The sequence below is a fragment of the Castor canadensis genome, chromosome 13, assembly GCF_047511655.1.
Source record: "Castor canadensis chromosome 13, mCasCan1.hap1v2, whole genome shotgun sequence".
Lineage (NCBI taxonomy): Eukaryota > Metazoa > Chordata > Mammalia > Rodentia > Castoridae > Castor > Castor canadensis.
The window spans coordinates 65808107-65832234 of NC_133398.1; the positions used below are offsets into that span (position 1 = coordinate 65808107).

Genomic DNA, 24128 nt, shown 5'->3' on the forward strand with positions numbered 1-24128 from the left:
GAAACTGTCTTTTCCAGGACTGACATGTGTGGAAATCAGCCATCCAGTCAATGACCTTTTGATATCAAAGGCTCAAAAATCCCCTGTGCAAACACAGTTGTCCAGAAAATAAGCATGCACCTAAAAGGCATGATGACTGCTAAGAACCTTTATGCCAATCTAATCAATAAACAGCCCCACCCCTCTCCTTTCCTATCAATCCCCACCAGGAAGGCAGATTTGAATTTTTTATTCCTGCCCCTGACATCCTAACCAGTGGACCTTTGAAATACAACTCTTTTTTTTTTTCCTTTGCAAAAACAGTGTCATAGTATTGGCTTCTATGTGGGTCAGGCAGCAAGCCCTTGCTTAGTAGTTGTCTCTGATCTGCTGACCTCACTATAGTTAAATAATAATAAAACTTACATTTTAAAACAGTACTATAGGGAAGGAGTGATCTGTAGAGATTAATGCTCCTGAGAGTTGGGTTTAGTAGTGTGGACGTCATCAACAACCCTAACAAGTGTGGATAAAAGCTTGAATGGGTTCAAGAGAGACTAGAAGGGAAGGATGGGGAGACAACAAAATGTGGGTAACTCTTTAGAGAGACAGGCTATAAAAGGGAGAAAAGAAATGAGGCAGTAGCTAGAAGGAAATGTGAGATCCACAGTGGGCTGTATTATTTTTGTTTTAGAAAGGACAATTTTATAGGAGGTAATGACTGCTCCCACAGGTAAATGTTCATGGTACACCTTAGCTGAACCTCACAGTCCTCTTTGTTTTTTAATGTAAATAAACTTGAAAAGTTATCATCTTAATGTGCACCTGCAGGTCTGGCACTTGACAGCATTCTTACTTTTACAACATGAAAGGATGACAACCAACAAAGTTCTAGTAATACAAAGGACTCCTGGATAACCCACCACTCGGCTTTAACTTCCCTTATTCTTTGCCAATCCAAGCGGACTTTCCTGGCACACTGCCTTCTTGGGCAATTAAGAGTCAGTCTATGGTATAAAGGTACTTTCCAATCAGCACACTCCTGCCCTATTAATCTTTCTTCTAGGGAAAATGTGCACCATACAAAGGTTAAGAGCTCAGGCTCTAAAATCAGAAACATTGTATTCAAATCCTGGTTTTACAAATTATTAGCATCTAATATGTTGAACAAATTTTGAAAATGCTGCACCTCATTTTCATGTAGTGCCAGTAATAGTAATAAAAATAATAATAATAATAATAATAATAATAATAATAATAATAATACCTTCCTCCAGCCAGAATCTTGGGGGTCATCTTACGCTGTCACTCATTTTGCAAATCACTGGTCCTATTACTACTACCTTCCGAATACTTCTTAGATGAACCTCTCTCCTTTTTGTCACCCCATTGTCAACACCTTAATTCAGTTTCTCACCATTTCTACTTATCCCTTAGCACAGCCTGCTTCTTGCTGTTTTTCTCTTCTAGTCTTTCTTCCCTGTGCTCTATTCTCTGCCTGTTGAGATGAAGGACACAGACCTTAGAGTCATCCTTTTTTCTTCTCAGAAGAAAGAAGTCAAGTCTGAGAAGAAAGAAGTCACATTTCTCGAATCTGGCTCCTTCCACTGCTTCCACATCAGTTGGAGCCATAACCATCTCTTGAGGTGATTTCTATAATAGGCTGATAACTGGACTCTATGATTCTAATTTCAATTTCTTACACTTGACTCAATACAGCAGCCAAAGTGATTTTTAAAAAATATGTCAAATTATACGTGCCCAAAATCTTCTAATGGCTCAACATTTCACTCAGAAAAATCCAAGGTCCTTCCAATAGTCCAGGCAATAGGAATCTCTGTCTTGGGCTCCATCTCTGAAGGATCCCAGTGTGGTCATATTCCTCACTGCAGTGTGAGGTTGTTTACAGAACCAGGAGGTTCTGCAGCCTTTGACGTTCCCATCCCACCTATCACAACCCGGATCCTTGGGACACTGGAGTCCTCTGTCTGAATGACATCCTGTTCCTAGGCCAGTATAGTTTCTTCCCCAGATCCAACAACCAAGGACAGACCTTACTGCCGGTGTGAATATTACTATATCTTGACACTTTCACTGCTTTTTCTTTTACATAAGGTAAGACTGCTTTATGTAAAATTGCAACAGCATTCCTACCCCCAGCCTTAGCATTCTCAACTCTCCTTATCTATCTCTTATTTTCCCAAAGCAGTTATTATTACCTAACATATCATATAGTTTACTCCTTTATTATATTGTTGTTTATCATTTTCTGTAAGAAGAGAAGCACTAAGAGAATGGGGATCTTTGCCTTCAGTCCCTAAATAGTAAGTAGGCATTCAGTATTCATTAAATGAATTACCCTTCACATAGCAGGTACAATAATGTCCGGAATAATCAAATCCAATTATGTCACTCACGCTTATGACTTGAATAGTTCCCATTATTTATAAAGCCAACTTTTCCTTTGTGCAGTCTGCAAAACCTTTCCTGATCTGACATCTCTTGCCTGAGCCACACGAAACACATACTCCCCATGTGGGCTGAGAATTCGTATCTTATTTTATTTTTTCTAATATTATTTTTCTTTTCTTTCTTTTTTTTTAGTTTCTCTGCGTTAAGGGCAACAAATGCTAGCTAATTTTTTAGGTGTCTTACCTATCGTCACCACTCCCTTGTGTGCTCTCGCTTTTATCATTATTATTAATATTACCTGTCCCTCTACCTCAGTTTCTTCATGAGCTTTAAAACATTACTGCATCATGCAAATCTTGTTAAGAGTCCTCACATTCTTCTATATTCAACAGAAACCTTTCTTCATTGCCTTTCCTTAGACTGTACCCTCTGCCTTGATTGTATCCTATTCACCTCTAGTGTTAGCACTTAAATTGCCACTGGTGTGTTTCTGTCTTCCTTGCTATGATGACTCTGCTCATTGTACATAATTAGGTCCTAATAACTTTGTTGAATAGACAAAGAAACAAGTGCTTGCATGTATAATAACTTAGCATTATGCTCATGAGTCTGAAACTACTGGCTCCTAGTTGGTACCATCCTCTTTTAGAGAAACAGATCATCATTTATTTATTTGGGCCCAACCTAAGAAAGTACTTTCTACCAGTTAGAACCAGTCATGATTGAATGGGCTGCTAATAGGATGGGGAGATCATCATTTCCTTTGCTTAAGACAGGTCCATGTTGAAGCAAGAGTTTTCACAGATGTGGAAGGTGATTCCTTTTCAACTGTAAGATTGGTCACAAGGATATCACCCAGAAGAATGTTTCCACAGGTATCTCAATCCCCTCACCAACCTGTTTTAAATCTCTAGTCACTATTAATGTATGATAATAAAAAAGTTTTTTTAAAAACCCTTTATATGCAATCTTTGTCTTCTGGGCTGTTTGTGGGAGCATTGTTTTATGAAAGAGCAAGTTCTTCAAGCCTTTTATGTTAGGGAAGCAAAAATTAAATAAATAAAGTTAGAGAAGCATGAACTCTATTATACCTAGGCAGGCAAGACATGGAAGAATTTATTAGAGAGTATATGGCCAAAATTAATGAGCTTATCACATCATTTACAGAGCACCCACTCCATTAACTGAATGGACACTGTGATGATAACTTCTCCAGGAGACAAAAGTAAATGATCAGACAACCTTGCCCTTCTAAAATTTACTTGTGTTTTGTAAGTCAGTATGTTACTGTATTTTTCTGTTTGACTGTCCATTTTCATCTCAGTTGCAATGGGAGAGTACAGATATTCTGAATCATCAAGTTCTCTAACATCTGAGTCTCTTGACCAAACCATAAGAAGCAAACAGAAATACTTACGGGTGCCTGGACAATACTTTGTAAATGATAAAGCATTCTTCACGTTCATCTTCATTGTCACTTCTAAGTGACTGATGACCTTTGGTATAAAAATAGCATGAATTCCTATGTGACCACTCCTTTTATTAACCCCACTAAGATCTCACTTAGTTTGGCTGGTGGAGTAGCTCAAATGGTAGGGCACTTGCTCAGCAAGTGCAAGGCCCAGAGTTCAACCCGTGATACTAAAAACAAACAAACAAACAAAAAAAGATCTCAGTTAGTAAAAGTCTATCCAGTCTTTAAGACTCACAAGGCTACCTCCTTCATGAAACCTCCACTGAACTTCCTAAGCAAATGTTTGTAGAACAGTTGTATCTGTTGTATTTCTTGTCTGCCTTCTATACTTAATAGTTTACATGCAACTTTCTTTTTAGTAGGATTTTAACTCGTACTCTGCTTATTTCTACATAGTAAGTACAATATCAGTTTATTCAATTGCATTAGGAAGTTGTATCTTTCCAGAGAAATCAAGAAAACTGTAAATTCTGAGGAGAGATTTGTAAGCAGAAAATGAGAAAAAAGTTTTCTAAACATAGCTGTAAGAGGATCAAATATCATAGTAGGTGCTAGCAGTTTCACTTCTTGGTTGCTATAGGCCTAGTTTCTTGCCATTTCTACTGTCTGCTGAAACCTATCTGCAATGAAATTAAACTTGTTATGCTAGAGAGGAGCTTTAATTATTTCTTTTCTCACTCTCTCTCTGTCTTTCCCTCTCTCTTAGCATTCACTTGGTATTTACTATGTGGCAAGCTCTAGTTACAGAAGTAAATAAGACACAGCTAATATTTTCAAGAAATCCCTTGGGCTGAACAACCCAGGCATAGACACTCTGGAAACATCCAAGAATACTAGCAAATCATTCCTTTGAGTAACAATAACCAGTATAAAGAAGTACATATCACTTGGTCTTAGCCAAAAAGCTAAGAAATGATAACATCATGTTTGTAGAACACTTCATTCTTTGCTGAACATTGCCAGTCTTATCTCATTGGGCTCTTCCCTCCTGCTAAGTGTCTACAATGCCCTGAGTGTCCATGATAGATAAATATACTTCAAAATGAATTGAAGTGTCTGAATAAACCACTGTTTTTGAGACCAAGTATCTAGGACAAAAATTATCATTAACAATGTTTTAAAGTAATTTGGGTTTGAATGCCTTTGGGCAAGTAATGCAGAATTGGGCCCATGTTCTGTGGCTCCTTATTGTATTATATCTAGATGTACTTAAGTATTTTTGTTACTTGCAAGTCCCTATAGTTTTTATGTTATTTTAGAATCAGTGTTCTGATCTCTTGGGTATATGAGTAATTATTTGATTTATAAACCATCTGTAGTATCATGAGCTACCTGTAGTCTTAAGAGATTATTCCACTCAATTAATGCAGCACTGAAGTTTGAATTGCATCTCAATTTTTTAGTCAGTAAATACTGAGTCTCCATTTTTGCAAATCTTTGTACTTGACTCTGGAGAATTTATAGAAAGATTCATCTAAGAAAGGGCCCTGCTATTAAAGATACTATAACACAGGAAGTTAAAACTCACACACATAAAGAATGGTAAGTACTGGTATAAAAAGGAGTGATGAAAATGCAAAAACCCTGGAAGTTGACTAGAAGAAGGGGTATTTCTCAGACGGGTAGGATTTGAACTGTCACTGTGAGATTTGGATGTTGAAGCTATTTTAACAGGCACTGGGCTTCAGAGGTGCAGATGCAGTTAAGGGGACAATGAACAGACTAACTTGGCTAGAAATTTAGGTTGTGACAATAATGTCAAGGGCTTAATGCCAGGCAGAGCTGCCAATGGGAGACAGTGAGAGTTATTCAAAAATAGTTACAATACCAAAGGAGTGTTTGAAAAAGATTAAATCTGATTGTTTCAGTGTAGAATTTGGGCTGGGTTGGGGGGTTGAATTGAAGGCCAAACACTCAATTAGGAGGCCATGGTATTTGTCTAGATGTTTGTTCAGAAAGCCTTGATTTAGTGTCAGAAAAGGGAAGCAAGGGAGAGGAAGGAGAAACTCACTATAAGACCACTGACAAGACAATTGACAACAATTGGCAACTGATCAGCCATATAGGAGAGAAAAAGAGAAGCAACAGGTTGGCTGTAGTTTTTAAGGACAGAATACTCAGTCAATATTGGAGCTATTGGGGATGGACAGGGGAAGAAATATAAAAGGAGGAACTGATTTTAGAGGGAAGACAATGAGCTAGAATTGAGTTGTGGGGTAATATAGAGTCTGGGACATAATTTAGGGTTAGAGATAAAGGAGTTATTTCTAATATGGAAATATTAGTTAATATTGGAGAAGGAGAAAATATAAAAAGAGAGATTAAAAAAGAAAAGGTCTAAATTCAGGAATACTGGAGCATTTTGAGAGTAGGATGGAGGCCAGTGAAGAAGGTACTGGGAAGTGGTGGGAAGAACATGAGAGGCCCACATGGCAGTGTCACCCAGCCAGTGAAAGAACATCCCATAAAGCAGAGGTAATCAGTAACAGGTTGCAAAGACTAACTGGGAAGCAGCTCCTAGGAGTGTTAGAGATATCTGGAAGGCATCAGAGGTGACAGGGGCTGATAACTTTAGATTCTTTTATCTATTCTGGAGTTGGTTTGAAGAGCCTAGCTACAGTAGAGCAGGTAGTAGACAGGAGGAGATCAGACAGCCTCATTACCCTAGGATGCAACAATTAAGACATGTAGTGTATTCAGAACTGACCTGGAATAGAAAGGACACACAACAAGCTATGGGGCACTGTCCAATCCATCATAAAGCAAATTAGTTCTGAAGCATGACCTATAAGAATACTATCTCTGAGGATATTTCTACCATCTCCTTTGTAAATCAACATCAAACTTCTGCTGCATATTACTCAACATTTCATTTCTTGCAATTCACCTGCCCTTTCACTAAATAAATGAATACAAAAATTCAACAACAAACATCCAGGGAGCATTTATGCACATTGCCAGTCACTGTGTCACACACTTGGTACTTGAGAACCTTAAAGGTGTGGTCCTTATCTATAAGAAGCTCCACTTCAGTGGAAAAGCCCACAGACACTAGAAGCAGCTGACAAGGAAGAGCCTGTTGATAGTGAAATCCCAGGTAATGAAGACAAATAGGCCTTGTGACAAGAGTGGCAAGAACAATATTGTTCATTTACTCTTAGAATTTAAGGCTCAGAAAGGTGCTTCAAGAACATCCAGGCCAATCAGTATTTGACTCCTGACACAATTGTTTGATTACTGCTCCCACTTGAGTATATCTGGCAGTACTGGGGTTTGAACTCAGGACTTTGAGCTTATAAAACAGATGTTCTACCAACAGAGCCAGGCCCCCAGCCTTTTTTTGCTTTAGTTATTTTTGGGATAAGGTCTTGCATTTATATTCTGACCAGCTAGCACCTCGATCTCACTATTTATAATTTCTGTGAAGCTGAAAGTGCCCAACTTTTATTGGTTGAAATTTACTGTCTCGCAAAATTTTTGCCCTGGCTGGCCTTAACTGCAATCCTGCCTCCTGAGTATCTAGGATTACAGGTATGAGCCCTGAGCTCAGTCTACTTGGATATTTTTATTCTACATTTTTGGCAATTTGTATCTATCACTTCCATTGATAGAGCCATAGAATTTTGGAATTATAAATAGTCCTGCCTAGTAAGCAATCTCACTCAAGCTTCACCTCTCCACCTCTACCTCCTCCAACATGAATCCATTGCCACCTTTCTTCTATTGTGTATGCCCAGGTGGTGAGCAATAAATAGGAAGAGTTGTAGTTTTCTTTAATTTTGCTCTCTCTTCTCTAATCATTCTATAGGAAAAACAAGCCACTTAGTAAGCCCAAAATCATGCTTTGGTTAAATAATAGTTACCTCTATAAGTTAATGAAAAAAAATTTTTTTCCTGTAACAGCATATTCTTACAGCTTTGCTTATAAACATAGGCCAGCCTGTAGTGTCAGCTGCCAGACAAAAGGATAATTACACACAGATGTCAGTTGTAGGAAAACAGATTTTTAAGTTCCTAACCATTAACCATTCAAAAACTCAAAGCTCAGAGACAATCTCATGTATAAACTTTCTACAGTGCACATTTTTGATGCAGAAAATATATCACCTCATAGAAATATCCAGCAAGAACAACAAGCATTGGGGCAAGTGCCAGAAATATTACCATTTGGGGGGCAAGAAGGAATTAGCTTGTTTGTACTCCTAAGCATAATTTCTGAGGTGGGAGAAATTTTGCCTCAAATGATGTAGGAAAAAGGCATGCCCGCACTTCCCCCACCACATCAGCCTCACCAAGGTTTACAATCAACTCAGAAAGTAGAAGAAAATCTCAGCCCACTCAATACTTACCTTAGGACTTGGCACAGTTCCTCAGGCAAAGACACAAAAGAAAAAAAACACACAGTTGCTATCCACATTAGATTCCCTGTAGAAGCTAACAACACAAACAGCCTAAACCAAAACCAAAACTAGCCACCAGCAGTAGCAACAACCTGGGATTCTTTTTAGTTGGGACATAGGAGGGTGGAAGAAAAATGCGTGCAAATTTGGGTTTAAGATAGATTTAGCAAGAAAAGACAAGATGTGGTTATGCAACAGCATTCCTGTAACAGATGGGTTCTGAGGAATTACAGGAAGCTGTCTTAGTGGCAAGTTTTGGTTTTACTTTTAGCAGGCACGTACCCTGTTGCCTCTGTCAGGTGCCCTTGAACTGTATCCCTGATGAAGCCGGCAGACATTTAGGTGTAGGGGAAATTGAGGAAAAGAAAACGGGCATGTCCAAGCTGTGTGCCAGGAATTTTTGTATGTGTGTGTGTGTACACATATATATAATCTACTCATTTCCTAGGACTGCTGGAACAAATCGCCATAAATGGAGTGGGTTAACACATAAGATACTTATTCTTTCACAATTCTGCAATCTGTGAGTCAAGCTCAAGCGTCACAGAAATGATTCTCTCTGTGCAGGCTAAGTGCCAAGAGCTAAGAATAAGCACTATACTGTAGATGACTTGAACTCTAACCATACTTTTAACCTTGCATCATGATTTGCTCTAGATAAGTACATCCTGACTAGATATCTCAAGAAAAACAGCTGGTAAAACTCATCCTTGGACTAAAAGGAGACCTTGTTAAAGGAGTACGAATATCCCCTAAAGATGGGCTTTTTCTGCCCTAAAAGAAAGTACCTGGCAGATCTTTAGGTATATATCACCAATGTCATATAAGGAGACTTGGAGTCTGGGAAGTCTCCAATTTATTAGTTCTATAACATAATATACAATTAGAGGAGGGTTGTTAAGAACACAAAATTCAACATTGTAAATAAAGACAGCACACATTTCTTTTTTTCTTAACACTCCTTATTTATCAATTAAGTAGAATATTTGATATCTAGGGTGCCCTGTCTGTGGAAACCATCTTTCCTCTGGGGACTGCTTCTGCATCCATGGGCTCCAGGCATATGGTTTCCCTGGGAACTGCCACACTCTTACCTGACCCTCCCTGAGGAATGAACATACATCCCCTGGGAAGCTCTGAGAGTTTACTACTATGGAACCCACCCTCCACCCCTTAGCAGTGAAGTGCACACCCCACAACTTCCCTTCTTCCATCTCCTAAGCTTCTTCCTAGCTTGCCCCACCTTTTTCCTCCAGTCTTGCCTCCACGTAGCTCATCTCTGTTTTCCACACACTTAGGTTTGGGGAAATAGACTTAGCTCAGAGCAAGGGAACGCTCAGGTGTTTTCACTGCAGACTCAAACAAAACTCAATGTTCCAGTACATTGGCCTGCCTGGTAAGGAGGAAAACTGGAGGGGTGGATATCAAAGTGTTAATCGGGTGTTTGTGGAGGCAGGACTTGCAAGTGACTTTGCACTTGTTTTTTCTTGACATATTTTATTTTCTGCCTGCCACAAATACAAATTAGTTCTTAAAAATATATAGAAATAATTCTTAAAAAGTAATAGTAGAGAGTATAGTTACATTGTTGAACAAGAAAACATTTTAAGAACTTAGCCAAGGGCTCATGTGTTTCTAATTAAATACACATAAGCCCTTGGCTAAGTTCTTAAATTAGAAACACATACACAAGCTCTTTGATTTGTTCTTTTTATAATTAAAGATCCTCAAAAGGCAGAACGTGTGTGTGTAGCAACATTGCATTAATACTTGGTAATGGAAAATTAAGTGTATACAACAAATTTACTATGTCCTTCCATTTTACAGAATGGAAAGATTACAGAGCTTAACCAAGTTCACTCAGAGTGAGGAAGAAATGTTACAGCCATCTCTAGCCTTCTTTTCCAAAGTGTTTTCTCCAAATGCAGTGTAACGTAAATGCAATGAAATAGATGGAATGTACTGAAATGTGATGAAACATGCATGTGAAGTACCCAGAACAGTGCTGCCTACACAGCAGGTTCTAAATCAATGTTAACTATTTGAAATCTAAAAAAGTTAAGTCCAGTTATTCCCACTCTGCTTGGTCTTACGGGGAATAAAAGCACATGACCTGAGGATGAAAAAGAAATGCACTTGGGTTTGAGGGAAATAGACAAACAGCAAGAACTAAGAAAGGAGGGAGAGCAACTAGGAGCCAGCACTTGTTAATCTAGAACCAGCCTTAGCAACTTTTACAAACTCAAGAACCAAGGTTCCGATGTGGGTTTATCTGGAATGTGTGGAGCACGACTAACCTTCCTTCTGGAAAATGGGGACAGAGAATTTATGGGTAAAGAGAAAGTCATAAGCAGTTGGGGGTAGAGAGAAGAGCGAGGAACCCACAAGGGGGCCATCTTGAAAATTGGTCTCCCTTGTATCATAGATAACTCAGGAACTTGGGGTCAGCTGGGCACATGCTTGGCTTGGAATTCAACCAAATCTCTGCTGAGAAAGGCCTTCTATTAAGATGAGGGAAGGAAAGGTGTGGATGATTCTCTGGTAAGAGCTACTGAGATGTTTGTTTTCAGAAGGACAAAAGTCTAGGTTTGGCTTATTTGCTGAAAAGAACTTTTCAAAATAAAAGGAGTGTAATGGGTTCTTAAAAGCTGCTTTTGCTGAGGAGCACTGACTCCTTATTTGGGCCCACAAATTAACTAAAGGCAGAAAACAGATGATTGCAGCACCCCTTCTCCATAGAAATGGAAGGAATAAATTGACAGTGCAGAAAATGTAACCAGGACTATAAAAGGGAAAAACTTGACTAGCTTGCTTGCTGGCCAGTTTACTCTGCTCTTTAATCAAATTATTTTCCCCCTTTCATCTACATGCTGAAGAGCCCAAGGTTAACATCCTTTATTCTTAAACTAAATCACATAGTCTTCTACCCGGTATCTCTCTCTGACCACCAGAGAAGTAAATCTGTCAGCCAAGACATACAGCCTCAGAGATGTGATGCCAGTGCACCTGGAGAACCAAGGCTAGCACCCATTGTGGGAGGTGCATTTTTGTCACGTACTTGAAGTAAGTCCCTGAATTCCTCTTTAAAAAATGGACATTTTCTCTCAGAAGTGGGACTACAGAGCTTTGAGAGGTTAACTCTCCCTATCTTCCTCTTCCTCTGACAAATAATGAACCTTATTACCTTTTCCTCAAAAACCCTGCTCTCATTATTTGTGAATTGGCATTGAGACAAGCACGCTGGCTTTCTGATAACAGGAGGTTTATTATAAGTGTGCCAGAAATGATGTGAAGCACTAATAAAATATTTTTCCTGCCCCAGCTCTATCCTAACCCCCATATTCTGAACAGTGAAGAAATAACAAGAGAGATGTTTCCTTATTAAGAGACAAGTTACTGAATTCAAAAAGGTCAGTGTGAGTGTGTGTGTGTGTGTGTGTGTGTGTGCTGGGGATCAAACCCGGAGCCTTGCACATGTTAAGATTCTGCTCTACCACTGGGCTACATCTTCAGTCTGTAATGATCAAATTTAAGTCAGGCCTGAGTCTCTGGGATCTGGGAGTGGGACAGGAAGTGAGGGCAGAGGAAAGAGGGTGATGGGAGAGATGGAACTGGTCTACTGGCCTTTAATGATGAAAAGTAGAAGAAAGGACTCACGAGACAGGGAAAAGGAAGATTCAAGTAGCCTAGAAGGGGTTTATACTATACTCTTCCCCTCTCATTCTTAGAGAGGAAAGGGATGCTAGACAGACTCTGTAGAGTTTGAGAGTTTCTTGCAAAGAAATTAACACCTGTTCTTTATCTAAAGTTTCTGAAGGTGAGAGGCTCACTGATCTCCAATGCTTGGAAGGGGTTAGGAAGGGATGTAGGGCTGTTTTTAGGGATGAAGAAGATGGGAGCATCCCTCCATCCCAGGCCCCTGAGTCCTCAGGGACTACGAACAACTAAAGAATTACTCTGTCCCCAAACAATGCAGAAGGGAAGGAAGCTGAAGGCATGGAAGGCCTGGGCCTTTATCAGGGGCAACTAACATTAGACTGAATTAGGCTGAGGTGGCTATTTTCCTTCTCTCACTCCAAGATTTCTGGGCCACCAGTTGACCTTGTTTTGGAAGAAGGAGAGAGATTTGAAAAAGGTATGGGATTGAAATTTAAAATGAGACTGACTCTTACAGTTCCTCAAAATGTTAAGTATGAAGTTCCAGTATGAGCCAGAATTCTACCTAGGTGTATATGCCTGAGAGAAGTGAAAATATTTGTCCACACAAAAATGCCTACATGAATGTTCATAGCAACATTCATAATAGCCCCAAAGTGGAAACAACCCAAATGTACAGAAACTGAAATAAAATGTAGTATGTCCATACAGTGAATATAATTCAGCTTTAAAAAGTAATAAGTGCTGACATATGATATGATATAGAGGAACCTCAAAAACATTATGCTATGTGAATGAAGCTAGTACCAAGAGGATTTCAAATTGTATAATTCTACTTGTATGAAATGTCCATAGGTAAATCCATAGAGAGAAAATAATGAATGGTTTCTTAAGATGGGAAGATATTAAGGAAGTGGGGGGGAGTTTGCTAAAGGCTACAAAGTTTTGTTTCAGGATGAAAAGGTTTACAAATTGATTGTTGCACAACTCTGTATATATACAAAAAAACCCCCAACATTTAAATGGGTGAATTCCATGGTATGTGAATTATATCCCAAAAGCTCTTAGAAAACATAGGACTAGAGTAAATCATAATAACTGACCTGTAAATTATGAAATTGGACTGAGATATGATGGAGATAATTCACTGTCCAGCATGTTGGGAGTGTTTGGCAGAATACTATTGGCAACAGTTATTAGAAAAATTAAACATTTCTATGAATCGATTCTCCTCAGTTAAATTGGTGACATAAGGATGGGCAAGAACTGTCAGAAACAAGGTAACACCAGCACCAACTGCTTTCCTTGCACACATCTCTTGCTTGGCTTATTTCCTTAGGCTGAAGAAAGAAGCAGATGATAAAAGACAGCCTTGGTTCTGGTTCCCTTCTGCAGGCTAAGTTGTGGTCCTAGCCTCAGGTTTGGCTGAACACCTGTATGTACTTTTGATTTTTTGTTCACATGGGTTCCTTGACTGTCAAATTACATCAAGCAATTCTAAGAGTAGAGAGGGGTAGAGGAGCTTGAAATACACTGTGGCATGCTGACCCAGGCCTGACCTCATTTGTAGGGTGGGAGTGGTAGAAGAGAAGAATGAGATGGACTATAAAAAAAAGAAGAAAAAAACCAATCTGGATCCACCCTAAAGTCTTCTTTTTATTGCAGGTTCTGACTCAGGGATGCTAGAGGAAGACAAAACTGTTAGACCCAGTGAGGCCTCCAACAACTGGGGACTGCCAGCCGTATGCTTTCAGGATCACCTTAGCCAAGGCTAACCAGGACTCCATGTTCCCAGGAACTACAACATGTTCCCTCTAAACTGTAGAAGGAATCTGCCTTCTGAAGCATGGCTTTTAGACCCGGGGAAGCAGATGAAATGCTTGAATCAAGCAGAGGAGACTACTAAACTCAAATTCAGGTAAAGGAAATCAGAGGTTCTCATAATTACTCATTGGTTTCAGCTTAATTATTTAAAAAAAAGTGAAATGATGATTCATTTTTTCATATACAGTCTAAGGTCATGGAGAAGACAGCTGACTCATGTTTTTGCATCAGGTCAGTGGTTCCCAACCCTGAGGGTTTCTGGATGCACATCAGAATCCCCTGGGAAACTTTAAAACCATAGAGATGCCTGGGCACTACCCAGACCTTCAGACTCTGAATCTCCAGGGCTGAGCTTCAGTAGTCTGCATTTTTCAAAATTTATCAAGCGGTTCTGAAGTCACCCTGCTCTAATTTGGTGGACGAGCATTAGGAAATCCTTGAGTTCAATGACATTGGTGACAGCAATCTTTAAAAATAAGCAAGAGGGAGAAGGGAGGTGAAACTCAAAGAGAAACTTTGCCTGTTTAAGATATGGCTTATGCCTATCCATACTTCTTATATTTCCTTTAATTAAAACAAGCTGGTGGGACTGGAGGTGTGACAGCTCAAGCAGTAGAGTACCTGCTTTGCAAGCGTGAAGCTCTGAGTTCAAACCCCAGTGCCGCAAAAACAAACAAAAACAAAGACAAACTGATATCATGATCCACAATTTACCAATGGAGTTGGGAAATGGAGATAATCAGATATAAGTTGATCTTTTCCTAGAGCAGCTGAGTTAATGGCAGGTCTGCTTAAGGGTGGAGCAGTGTAGAAAGTAGACAGACAGAACACTCAGGCAGGAAGCTGGCTCAGGCTCCACTCTTTTCCAGCTGTGTCTTGAGTGCCCTGAGCCATGGTGATAAAATTCCTGAAGTAAGACATGGGGCTTTGCAATTCATGTTTTATAATTTATGTAGAATGAATTCGGTAATTAATATAAAACAGGGCCTCTGGTGCCTTTCATATAAGTGACATGTTAAAAATTAGGAACTTCCTTGTCTAATGACCATACTTACTCTGAACTCTGAACCAAGTAAGAAAGAAAATAGGAAAAAAAAAAAGAAGATAATAAGCAAGTGCTTCTTTCCTTATTCATTATTCCTGAATCATAAGGCCACATGGCTGTAATTCCTAATTCATGCAACAGAAGGCATTTATTTATTGAATGTTATATTCCAGCTATTGGGGATACAGGAAGTAGATGAGACAGTGTCTCAATTTTGAGGAGCTCATGTCCAATAGGAAGAGTGACAAATGAACAGAATGATCACAGAGGGTGGTGAATTCAGGGTCAGAGAACACTTGTCTTTCAGCCTGCGCTGACAACTTGCCTACTGGGTACACTGAGGTCCATATCTCTCAGCCTGAAATGGGATGTTGGTGGTGACAGTTAAGTGTCATAATACACATAGGGGAAGATGACTGAGACCTGTTCCCCATTCACATCAGTCACTTCTGCCTTCTCCCCACAGCCCTCTCATCACCTTTCAACCCTGCTCAGACCTCTGTACCCTCCCCTCACCCTGCACATGTGAATAGGTGAGCTATATGCCTCATGCTGAGCAGCACAGGTCATGATGAGACACTTTGCAAGCAGACCTCTGTCCAAATCTCTGTTTCACCCCTGACCAGCCCAGAGACCTTGAACAAAGGACTTCTTTGCCTGGTGCTTGTTCCATCATCTGTTGAACAGGGATCACAAAAGACTTGGTTCACAGGGCTAGAACTCAGGGTCTGGTTTGTGGGAGGGTGAATATTTGGAGGCTCTCTGCCTATGGGTTTCAAACACGTGCCTATGCTATTAGGTGATTTTTCAGGCTAAGAGGGGACTCTATGGGAGAATTTACTGACGTCTTTGTTAGGCCTTCAGAGCCCTACCATTTCTCTGAATTTCTGTCTTTTCTGGGAAATCAGATTAGGGAAATTTAATTGGCTGAAAAATGTCATGTACCTTTTGAGGAACCCTTTGAGGCTATAATGTCCATGGATATTTTATTGCAACCAAGCTTGGGACAGGTTTTTCTAGGCCCCCAAATTTCTTTAGCCCTGGCAGTGATCCTAAGCATCTTCTTTTGGAAATGAAGCTGAGAGGCACCAAACAAGAGCGGTGAGTGGGAGCCCCACCACCTTCTACTGGCTAAGAGTCAGAAAGGATGAACAGGGAGTGGGAGGAAACAGCTACAGAATGTTTGTAGAAGGCCTGGCTAGTTGGGGCTGATTCTTCTCACAGGTGGAGGAAGGAAAGGAGATGACTGGGTCCCCAACCTGAACCAGAGGACAGCCAGTCTACACATTTCTCTCCAGCCTCATTTCCTGACCACCTCAGAGGCAGTTTTAGGATGGAACATTCCATTACACAGGCCTCCTATGAGGAGTGTCCAGAGAGCGTTGGTGAATGTGACACCTGATGCCACTTGCAGTCATTCTTAAATGAAAAGAAAAGCAGAAACACAAGCTATCCTCTACAGAGGTCTAAACATTGCCGTGGCAGTTGCAAGTGCTTTGTGTGCATTAACTATTTAACTTTCACAGCTACCCTGTTCCAGTTTTATAAATGGGGAAACTGAGGCCTGGAGAAGGTAGACAACTTAATGAAGATCACACCTTGAGCAAGTGGGAGAACTGAGATTTAACCTTCATCACCTGGCACTGGGTTTCATTTATTTACCATCTCTTCTCTCCATTATTATGATGGTGTCTGTGATTCTATTGTCAAGCAGACATTTCTAAGATAAAAGTAGTCCTACCAGGTGATTCTGAAGAAGCTCAATCTTGTGCTGGCCGATCAAAGTGAAAACCTCTTAGGAGTGATCAAAAGGCTGATCAAACAAGAGGACTGAATGGACCTCCACCAGGCCTGGGACCAGGAAAGAGAAAAGCATTTTTGAGGAGCAGCAGGGTTTCCAGCTGGGGCATACATGCTGTTATTTGACACTGGGGTGCTTTGCATTAAAAGCAGGATGCAGGTGGTTATCTTTGCTTTTATTCTTTGTCCACTCTAGTTCCTTTCCCTTTCCTTTCCTGTTTATTCTCTCCCTTCATAGGCTGTAAGTACTTTGTAGCCAATAAATGCACACACTATTAATTTCTTGAATGTGCTCATTTTCTCTCTCTCCATATCACATATACAAAATTTTTTCTACAGATTTAAAATTTTCTAGAAGTGTTAAGTCATCTGATTTAATAAACATTTTACTTCCTACAATGTATGTAGAAGCTCATAAAATTATGACCTCACTGTTCAAGAAAACAGGAAAAACTGATTGGATGAAATGAGTTATCTAAGACTGTCAGGGGCCCATCAAACTGCCTGAGCTGTAATGTGATGTATTAAGAATGGAGAGACAGAGAAGTGAATAAAGAGTGGACAATGTCAGCAAGCCATCATGCAATGAAGAAAAAGGACTCTGGTGTGGCTGGCAGAACTTGTCTGGGGAAGAACCATAGTGCTTTCCCATATTGGATACAATGGCCAGAGTACTGAGTGCCTGTTCATACCCACTCTGGGCAGTTAACACTCCTTTTCTCCTATTAAGAGATTTTAAGCAAGCTTTGCTATATTTTCTTTCTGATAGATGTGTGTGTGTGCATGCACACATGCATGTGTACGTAGTTACTCATTTCCAGTAACCTCCTGAGTATTCTCATAATCACCCTGACCATTGAGGAAGTAGCCTCCTGTTTTACTTTGCTCTGTCCACATGCACCCCTAGGTTCCCTAGTTGTAACGGCTCCCTTCATAACCACCAAACTTGAGGCTTTCCCAACTCTGTCCACAGAATTTCCCAGTGTCTCACATAATCCAGGGAAAATATCAAAGAGAAACTTCTTTCTGAGCTCCATAATCTACATTCATCATTGGTTATTGCAGCAATTTGAGTTTTATGGATTTACTTTCTCTGAAGTCACAAATTAATTCTTTTACTCAACCTACCAAGAACCATCAATCTAAGAACTAATAAGGACATTTCTTCTTTCCAGGTAATATAATCATATTATTTTTGGAACAAAGAAAGAATCCATGTCTTTATGATCTAGAAAGGATTTAAAGCAAAGCCCCTTCCTCTCCCTGAGCACAAACCAGGAGTAGGGCAAGCTGGCTGTCAGGATCCATGTGCTTGCCAGTTTCACTACTGTCAGCTTTTCCCAGGCTGTGATCCCCACACCCAGCTGTTCTCCCTGCTTCTTTGCCCCCGTAGTACTTCCTCCACACTGTACCACAAGTGATCTCATAATAGCCTGGTCAGTCATTCCCTACTTAAAACCTTCAACCATGTCCCACTGCATTTAAAACAGAATCTGAACTCCTTACCATAGCTCTTGGGGGACTACATGGCAAGTTTTAAAAATCTCATCTTGTGCCCCTCACCATTTTGCTCACCATTCCCTAGTTTCCCTGGCTTCCTTTCCATTCCTTGAACTTGCTAAACTCGACCTCACCTCAATGCTTTGGCACACATTGTACATCTGCTGGGACTATATCACCATTTGTACTGTCAGCTACATTTAAAGGGTTGCTTTTTGAAGAAGCCCCTGTCTTGTCCATCCTATTTAAAGTTGGTTCTTAACTCTATTAGCCTTTATCTTGGACCTTTATTGATGGGTATTTTGCACTTCCATGGTTACTCAGTTGTTTATTATTTATCTCCATGTCCACCTCCTGACTAGAATGTGAGTTCCATGAAGGCAGGAGCCATGTCCTTTTTCTTCCCTCTTGTATCCTGTGTACCTTGCTCAAAGCTTGACATGTAGTAAATATTACCTGATTGAAAGAATAAAATTATTTCTAGGCTTTCTAAGCCAATTTTGGACAGTTAGGCAATTAACATTTCCAAGGTTTGGGGCAAAGCGAAGCATCTTGTCACTTGATTTATAAAAAACAAACTGTAGCTTTAGTCTACAAGCCACATTGTATGTTTAAAGCCAAGCCAAGCATTTTGGCTTTAAGACCAAAGGGAAACTTTTCCAAGTGTCCCCTAGAAAGCATACTATGTAATGAAATGGAGTCTTCTTCAAAAGTCTTAGGCTGTATTTAATAACCAGTTTCAAAAAAGTTGTTTAATTTCACAACTCAATAAATCCTCAGTAAAGCCTCATAATATTATAGATATTACAATTTAATGTACTCTTCTCACCAGGATACCAGTACCAATGTGTTGTCTAGATGTTCAGCTGTAGCCAACTCTGATACCTCCTCCCCCTCAATGTATTTACACATTCCTTTTCCTCCTGGGCAACTAGACTACATTTTCCAGCCTCCCTTGTAATTAGGAATAATCCTGTGACTAAATGCTAATTAATGCAATGTGAGGAAATTATGTGCACCTTTTCCAAACCTGACTTATAAAAATATCCTGCTGACATTCTCTATACTCTCTTAGTCCAACTAGTTGTGTGGAACATGTATTCAACCATGTGTTGAAGAGACCAGAGCCAGTGTTCATTGAGTCCTTAAATGATTACACAAGAGCAGACTGTCTATATAGATATGGACTTTTTCCCTTTGTTTATGTGAATTTTACTCCATGCCTAAGGCAGAATATATGTATTCTTTTTACCAACACATAAGCACTCTAACAATGTACTTGGTCTTAAGTTTTTTTTTTACACATATTAATTCATGTAATTATCCTAACAACTCTCCCAGTCAGATACTATCATTGGCTCCATTACGTAGATGAGGAAATACAGACACAGAGAAGTTAAGTAGCTTTCCCAAAGTCAGATAATTAGGATGCAACAAAACCAGAATTCAACCTGGACCAGACTAATGGTAGAGATCATGTTCTCAATCACTCTCTAATGGTGTTTTGTCAAATTCTTTGTTGATGTAAGTACAAAATACTTAGCTAAATAAGTAAACCAAACTTTTTTATTTACTATTGTTTCTTTTGGTCATACTGGAAGGTGAACTCAGTGTTTCATACTTGCTAGGCAGGCACTCTACTACTTGAGTAAACCAAACTTTAATCTTTTCCAACATGTTTATGTTTTCTGGGACCACGGAAAGTACTTTGACATTAACTGTGGATTTTTTTGGATCCTTAAGACATTGTGTCTCAAGCAGCATTTGGTATATATGACTCTATCATTATAATCTTTGCTGCATTACTACTTCTGAGCTCCTTCCTTTTGTTTCATCAGTCTTCTAATAGGGAGATGGAGTCAGAGATAAGATTGGTTAGAGCATGATCTGGGGCTAAGGGTGGGAAAAAGAACTCAAATTAATGTCATCAAGCTATTATCCTCCTGGTGGGGAAATGAACCCACTTATTTGTCTTAGCAAAAACAAATCCATGTAACACAGTCTAGAAAAGGTTAAGAAAGAGCCCTAAAGGATCTCTTGATAAATGAATCAGTCTAACAATCTAATTGAATTAATACATTTATAAAACTGTGTCACTGCCATAGCAACTTTTAATGATGTGTCAGATATAAAACCTAGATCTTATCAGACATTGTGCTTATTTGGAACTGCCTTATACTATCAGCTTGTCATTTCTGTTGTTCTAGTAGAGTGTTGCTTATACCAGTTTAGAGTACAGTGGAGTAAGAGAACTCTTATAAGGCAGGATTTGTTACAATGTGGCCTGTGGACTAAATCTACAGTTTGTTTTTTATAAATTAAGTTTTACTGGAATAGTCTTATTCATTTGTTTTGCATCATATGTGTGTTATTGTCCCCCAGAGACTTATGTGTTGAAGACTTACTGGGAGGTGATGGAAACTTCAAGAAGTAGGACCAAGTTGGAAGTAGGTCACTTGAGGAGTGAGTTTGAAGGATATATTTTATCTTTGCCTATCCCTTTCCTGACTGCCATGAGGTGAGCAGTTTTCCTCTGCTGTCATGATGTTCTGCCTCAGAACATCATGGAGCTAAGTGACCATGGAATACACCCTCTGAAACTGTGAGCCAAAGTAATTCTTTCATCTTTTAAGTTGATTTCTCTCAGGCATTTTGTCACAGTGACCCAACACCTACTAATACAATGTGCATGACTGTGCTACAAATACAGAGTTGAGTATGAGACCATACGGCCATCACAGCCTGAACTATTCACTATATGATTCTGCACAGAAAACATCTGTCCATTCCTGCTGCCCACCCACCACCTAGGGAGAAGGAAGGATAAGGGATAGGCTGGTGTCTGATTGTAGGGATCCTGAATGGGAAGGACAAGGCATTCAGTCAGAGTGAATTCCCCTAGGCCCTTTGACCAAGAAAGTACTAAGGAGTATTGCTTATACACGTTAGGAAAATGGTATTAAAATCAGAAGGCAGGTTTAGGAGGTGACTGCAATTAGGTTATGTGAGGTGGTTAGGGTCTGGAACTGACACTGTTGTTATCTATCAACATTCCAAACCCATTTCCCATGGTGACGAGACCTTGCTTTTGTTCCAATGTCTTTTACCATGTAGCCTGAGGGAAAATGATCTCATCCTGGATTCAGGGCAAATTTTTGCCAATAACTGAGTTAGAGGTGGTGATATAATTTGGTTCTGGCCTGTGAGAAATAAGTGGTTTTCTGGTTCCAACCTCAATTGACTGCAGCCACCTTGCTACCAGTTTGGATATAGAGTCAACCCAACAGTAGGGAGAGCCAAGAGAATTTCAGAGAAGTAGAGATAGTCCTTCTACCTGTATATCCCTTGTAGTATGAAATAATGATCTTCCTTATTATTTAAGTTAATATGAACAGCCTGGTACAAAGCCTGAGAGAAGACAGTAACAGTGGATTCACATGAACTAGAAGAAGAGATTCTGTGAAAGAGACTTTAAAGTTTTTATTAAAGCTGTACCATGGGGAAGAGGGAGGAATAAAAGATGGTTCTGAGAATTTTAGCTCTGGTAATTGAGAACTTGATAAACCATAAACAGAAATGGAGAAATGGTAGTCATGGCCCATGGCCTCTGCTTTGGGCAAGTTATACCCCAGGAAGTGAGCCAGTCTGAGGTCAACAGGCATTCCAACAATGTTTTACTGCATGACTCTACTCCTAACATGTGAATATGAGATAATATGATCTCCTATAACACTGTAGCTGTGGGCAAACATTCTAGAAATATAACATATACAATATCTATTTTTATTATGGGTGTTTAAATCATAATCAAAATGACATATTGTGTTATAGTGATTGTCAGATTGGACACCTCCATCTAGAATTCAAGTGCCCATGTAATTTTAGGGTAAGAGCAGAGAATCTTTTCCTAAAATCAAAAGCTACTGAATTTATAGTAGAAAAAATTTATTAAAAGTTACATAGGTAAGTGTAATTTAATTTCCTTTAAAAAAAAGTAACATGGTAATATTTAGCTGCTTTTAAAATAATATACAAGGAGGCTGGTGGAGTGGCCCAAGTGATAGAGCACCTGTATAGCAAACATGAGCCCCTGAATTCAACTCTAAATACTGCCAAAAAATAAATAAAATAATGCACAAGGAAAAGAAGATTTCCAACAGATAAATGATAAAAGCATACTTTTAAACTTATGGAGAGACAAACTGAGAGAGAAAGATAGCAACTGAAAAAAGACTTGGGTGAGGGTGAAAAGGGAAAACAGGATAGAAAGAGATAGAAATATAAAAATATGCAAAGGATGGTTACTTTGACGGTCACCACAGTTTAGCTAGAGCTGCAGGCAAAAAGTCACAACATCAAGTGCTGTTCCAGTCTCAAGAGGACAAAATAAAAACTCATTCATATTGCTTTAATAATATTTTCTCAACATAAAAATAAATGAGCTGATCAATGTACTAGAAGAGTTCATAAATAGATATTGGTAGATAAGTAGATAGATATAGTCATCTGATTTATGGTAAACAAAATATCTTTATGTTTAAAGATATTGGTAGATAAGTAGATAGATATAGTCATCTGATTTATTTTTTTATGACACTGCAGTACATGGGAAAGGATGATACTTTCAATACAATAAATGGAGCAATGACAATTGGATAGCCATATTAAGAAATAGATTTTGATCCCTGCCTCACACTACATGCAAAAAATTAATTACCAAAGGGTTGAAGATCTAAAAGTAACAGATATGACAAGAGATTTAATCTTGAATTTTGAATTTTTTAATTGATAAATTTTATTGGGGCCAGTTTTAGGTTCATAGCATTTTTTTTCTCAAAACAACAGAGAAAACATGAAAGAAATCTTCATGACCTTGGAATAACCAAGGAGAATAAAAACTTCGACACCCCGAATACCCAACCATGGAAAGCTTCTCCATGCCACATTACACTCAGAAAACAGAAAGGCTGTCACGTTGCCAGACACTGGCTCCAAACCTGCTTGGGAGACATTCGGCAGACCAAACATGTGACACCAAGCATCACATGGTATTCCCACAGCCACTCCTGGGATAAACCAGAATAGCCCCCTGGACAGACTGACCACCCCCTGTAAAAAAAAAAAAACCAGAAAAACTGAAAATAAACAAGGAACTGAAAACTAACACACAGCAGAGGGGTGGAGTTGCTGAAAGCGCACCAGAGGATGGGGAGGAGCAAGGAGCTGATCTCCTTCACAAACTTGCAGTAAACAAAGGCTGGGAAGGCAGAAGAGCCAACAGTGGCAGGTGATAATCTACTGCCTGAAATAGGGCAGGTAGTACTCATCTGTCTGAGGCAGTGAGCAACACCCAAAGTCAAACGGCTCTGCAAAATTGAAAACTGAACAGCTAACCATCACAAGACACTGATAGCAGGGGGCCAGCTGATGGATCACTGACCTTGCCCCAGAGAAAGGAGGGAGGCAAAGAAACAAGCCCCCAGTAAACCAATACAGCAAAAACCCAACTTCAAACCAGGACAACTAGTGGGCCACAGAGCAGATTCCAGAATCTGAGGACAACATACAAACTCAAACTGCCACGCCCCACTGAAGGAGGAGCTGACTAAGTAGCTGTTGCTGAAAGACAGAAGGAAAAAAAATCAAATGCTACCCAAACACCTGGTAAGACTATGACAGAGCTTCTGCTTAAATACCAACACCAGGACTGGATCCTGTAAGAGTAACACCAGAGCTACTAAGACTGAAATTCTATTGTTCCTGAACCTCAAATTTTTGCTTGTTTGCTTGCTCTGTTTCTAGTTTGTTCATCTCTCCACATTGATTTCTTTGGGGTTTTTATTGTTGTTGTTAGTTTTACTATTGTGCATTAGCAAATACTAAATTACACCCAGACCTGGGGCAGAAATAACACACTTAGCTACAAACCCAATACAGCCAGAAAACAAAATTAAACCAAGGGAAAGAAAACATGTGACTGAAATCACCAATAGCCTATCAAGAACACAGTTGCACAGTACAAGTGGAGCATTGGGAA

General features: G+C 39.5%; 1 protein-coding gene across 5 annotated transcripts in view; it reads right to left on the minus strand.

Moving 5' to 3' along the window:
- Pdcd1lg2 (programmed cell death 1 ligand 2) overlaps positions 1-24128 on the minus strand; it is a 90372-nt gene that overhangs the window by 59062 nt on the left and 7182 nt on the right. The window contains exons 1-2 of one of the 5 annotated variants that reach the window (XM_074051928.1): positions 8215-8504; positions 3809-4032 (exon numbers count right to left, since the gene is read on the minus strand). The exons of 1 other annotated variant lie outside the window; for it this stretch is intronic. In XM_074051928.1, the coding sequence (XP_073908029.1) occupies positions 3809-3863 (55 nt within the window). In that variant the 5' untranslated portion in view covers positions 3864-4032; positions 8215-8504. Of the gene's footprint in view, positions 1-3808; positions 4033-8214; positions 8505-8547; positions 8661-24128 lie in introns of those variants that run through there. 3 more of the 5 variants (XM_074051929.1, XM_074051932.1, XM_074051931.1) reach the window with 3 other exon arrangements.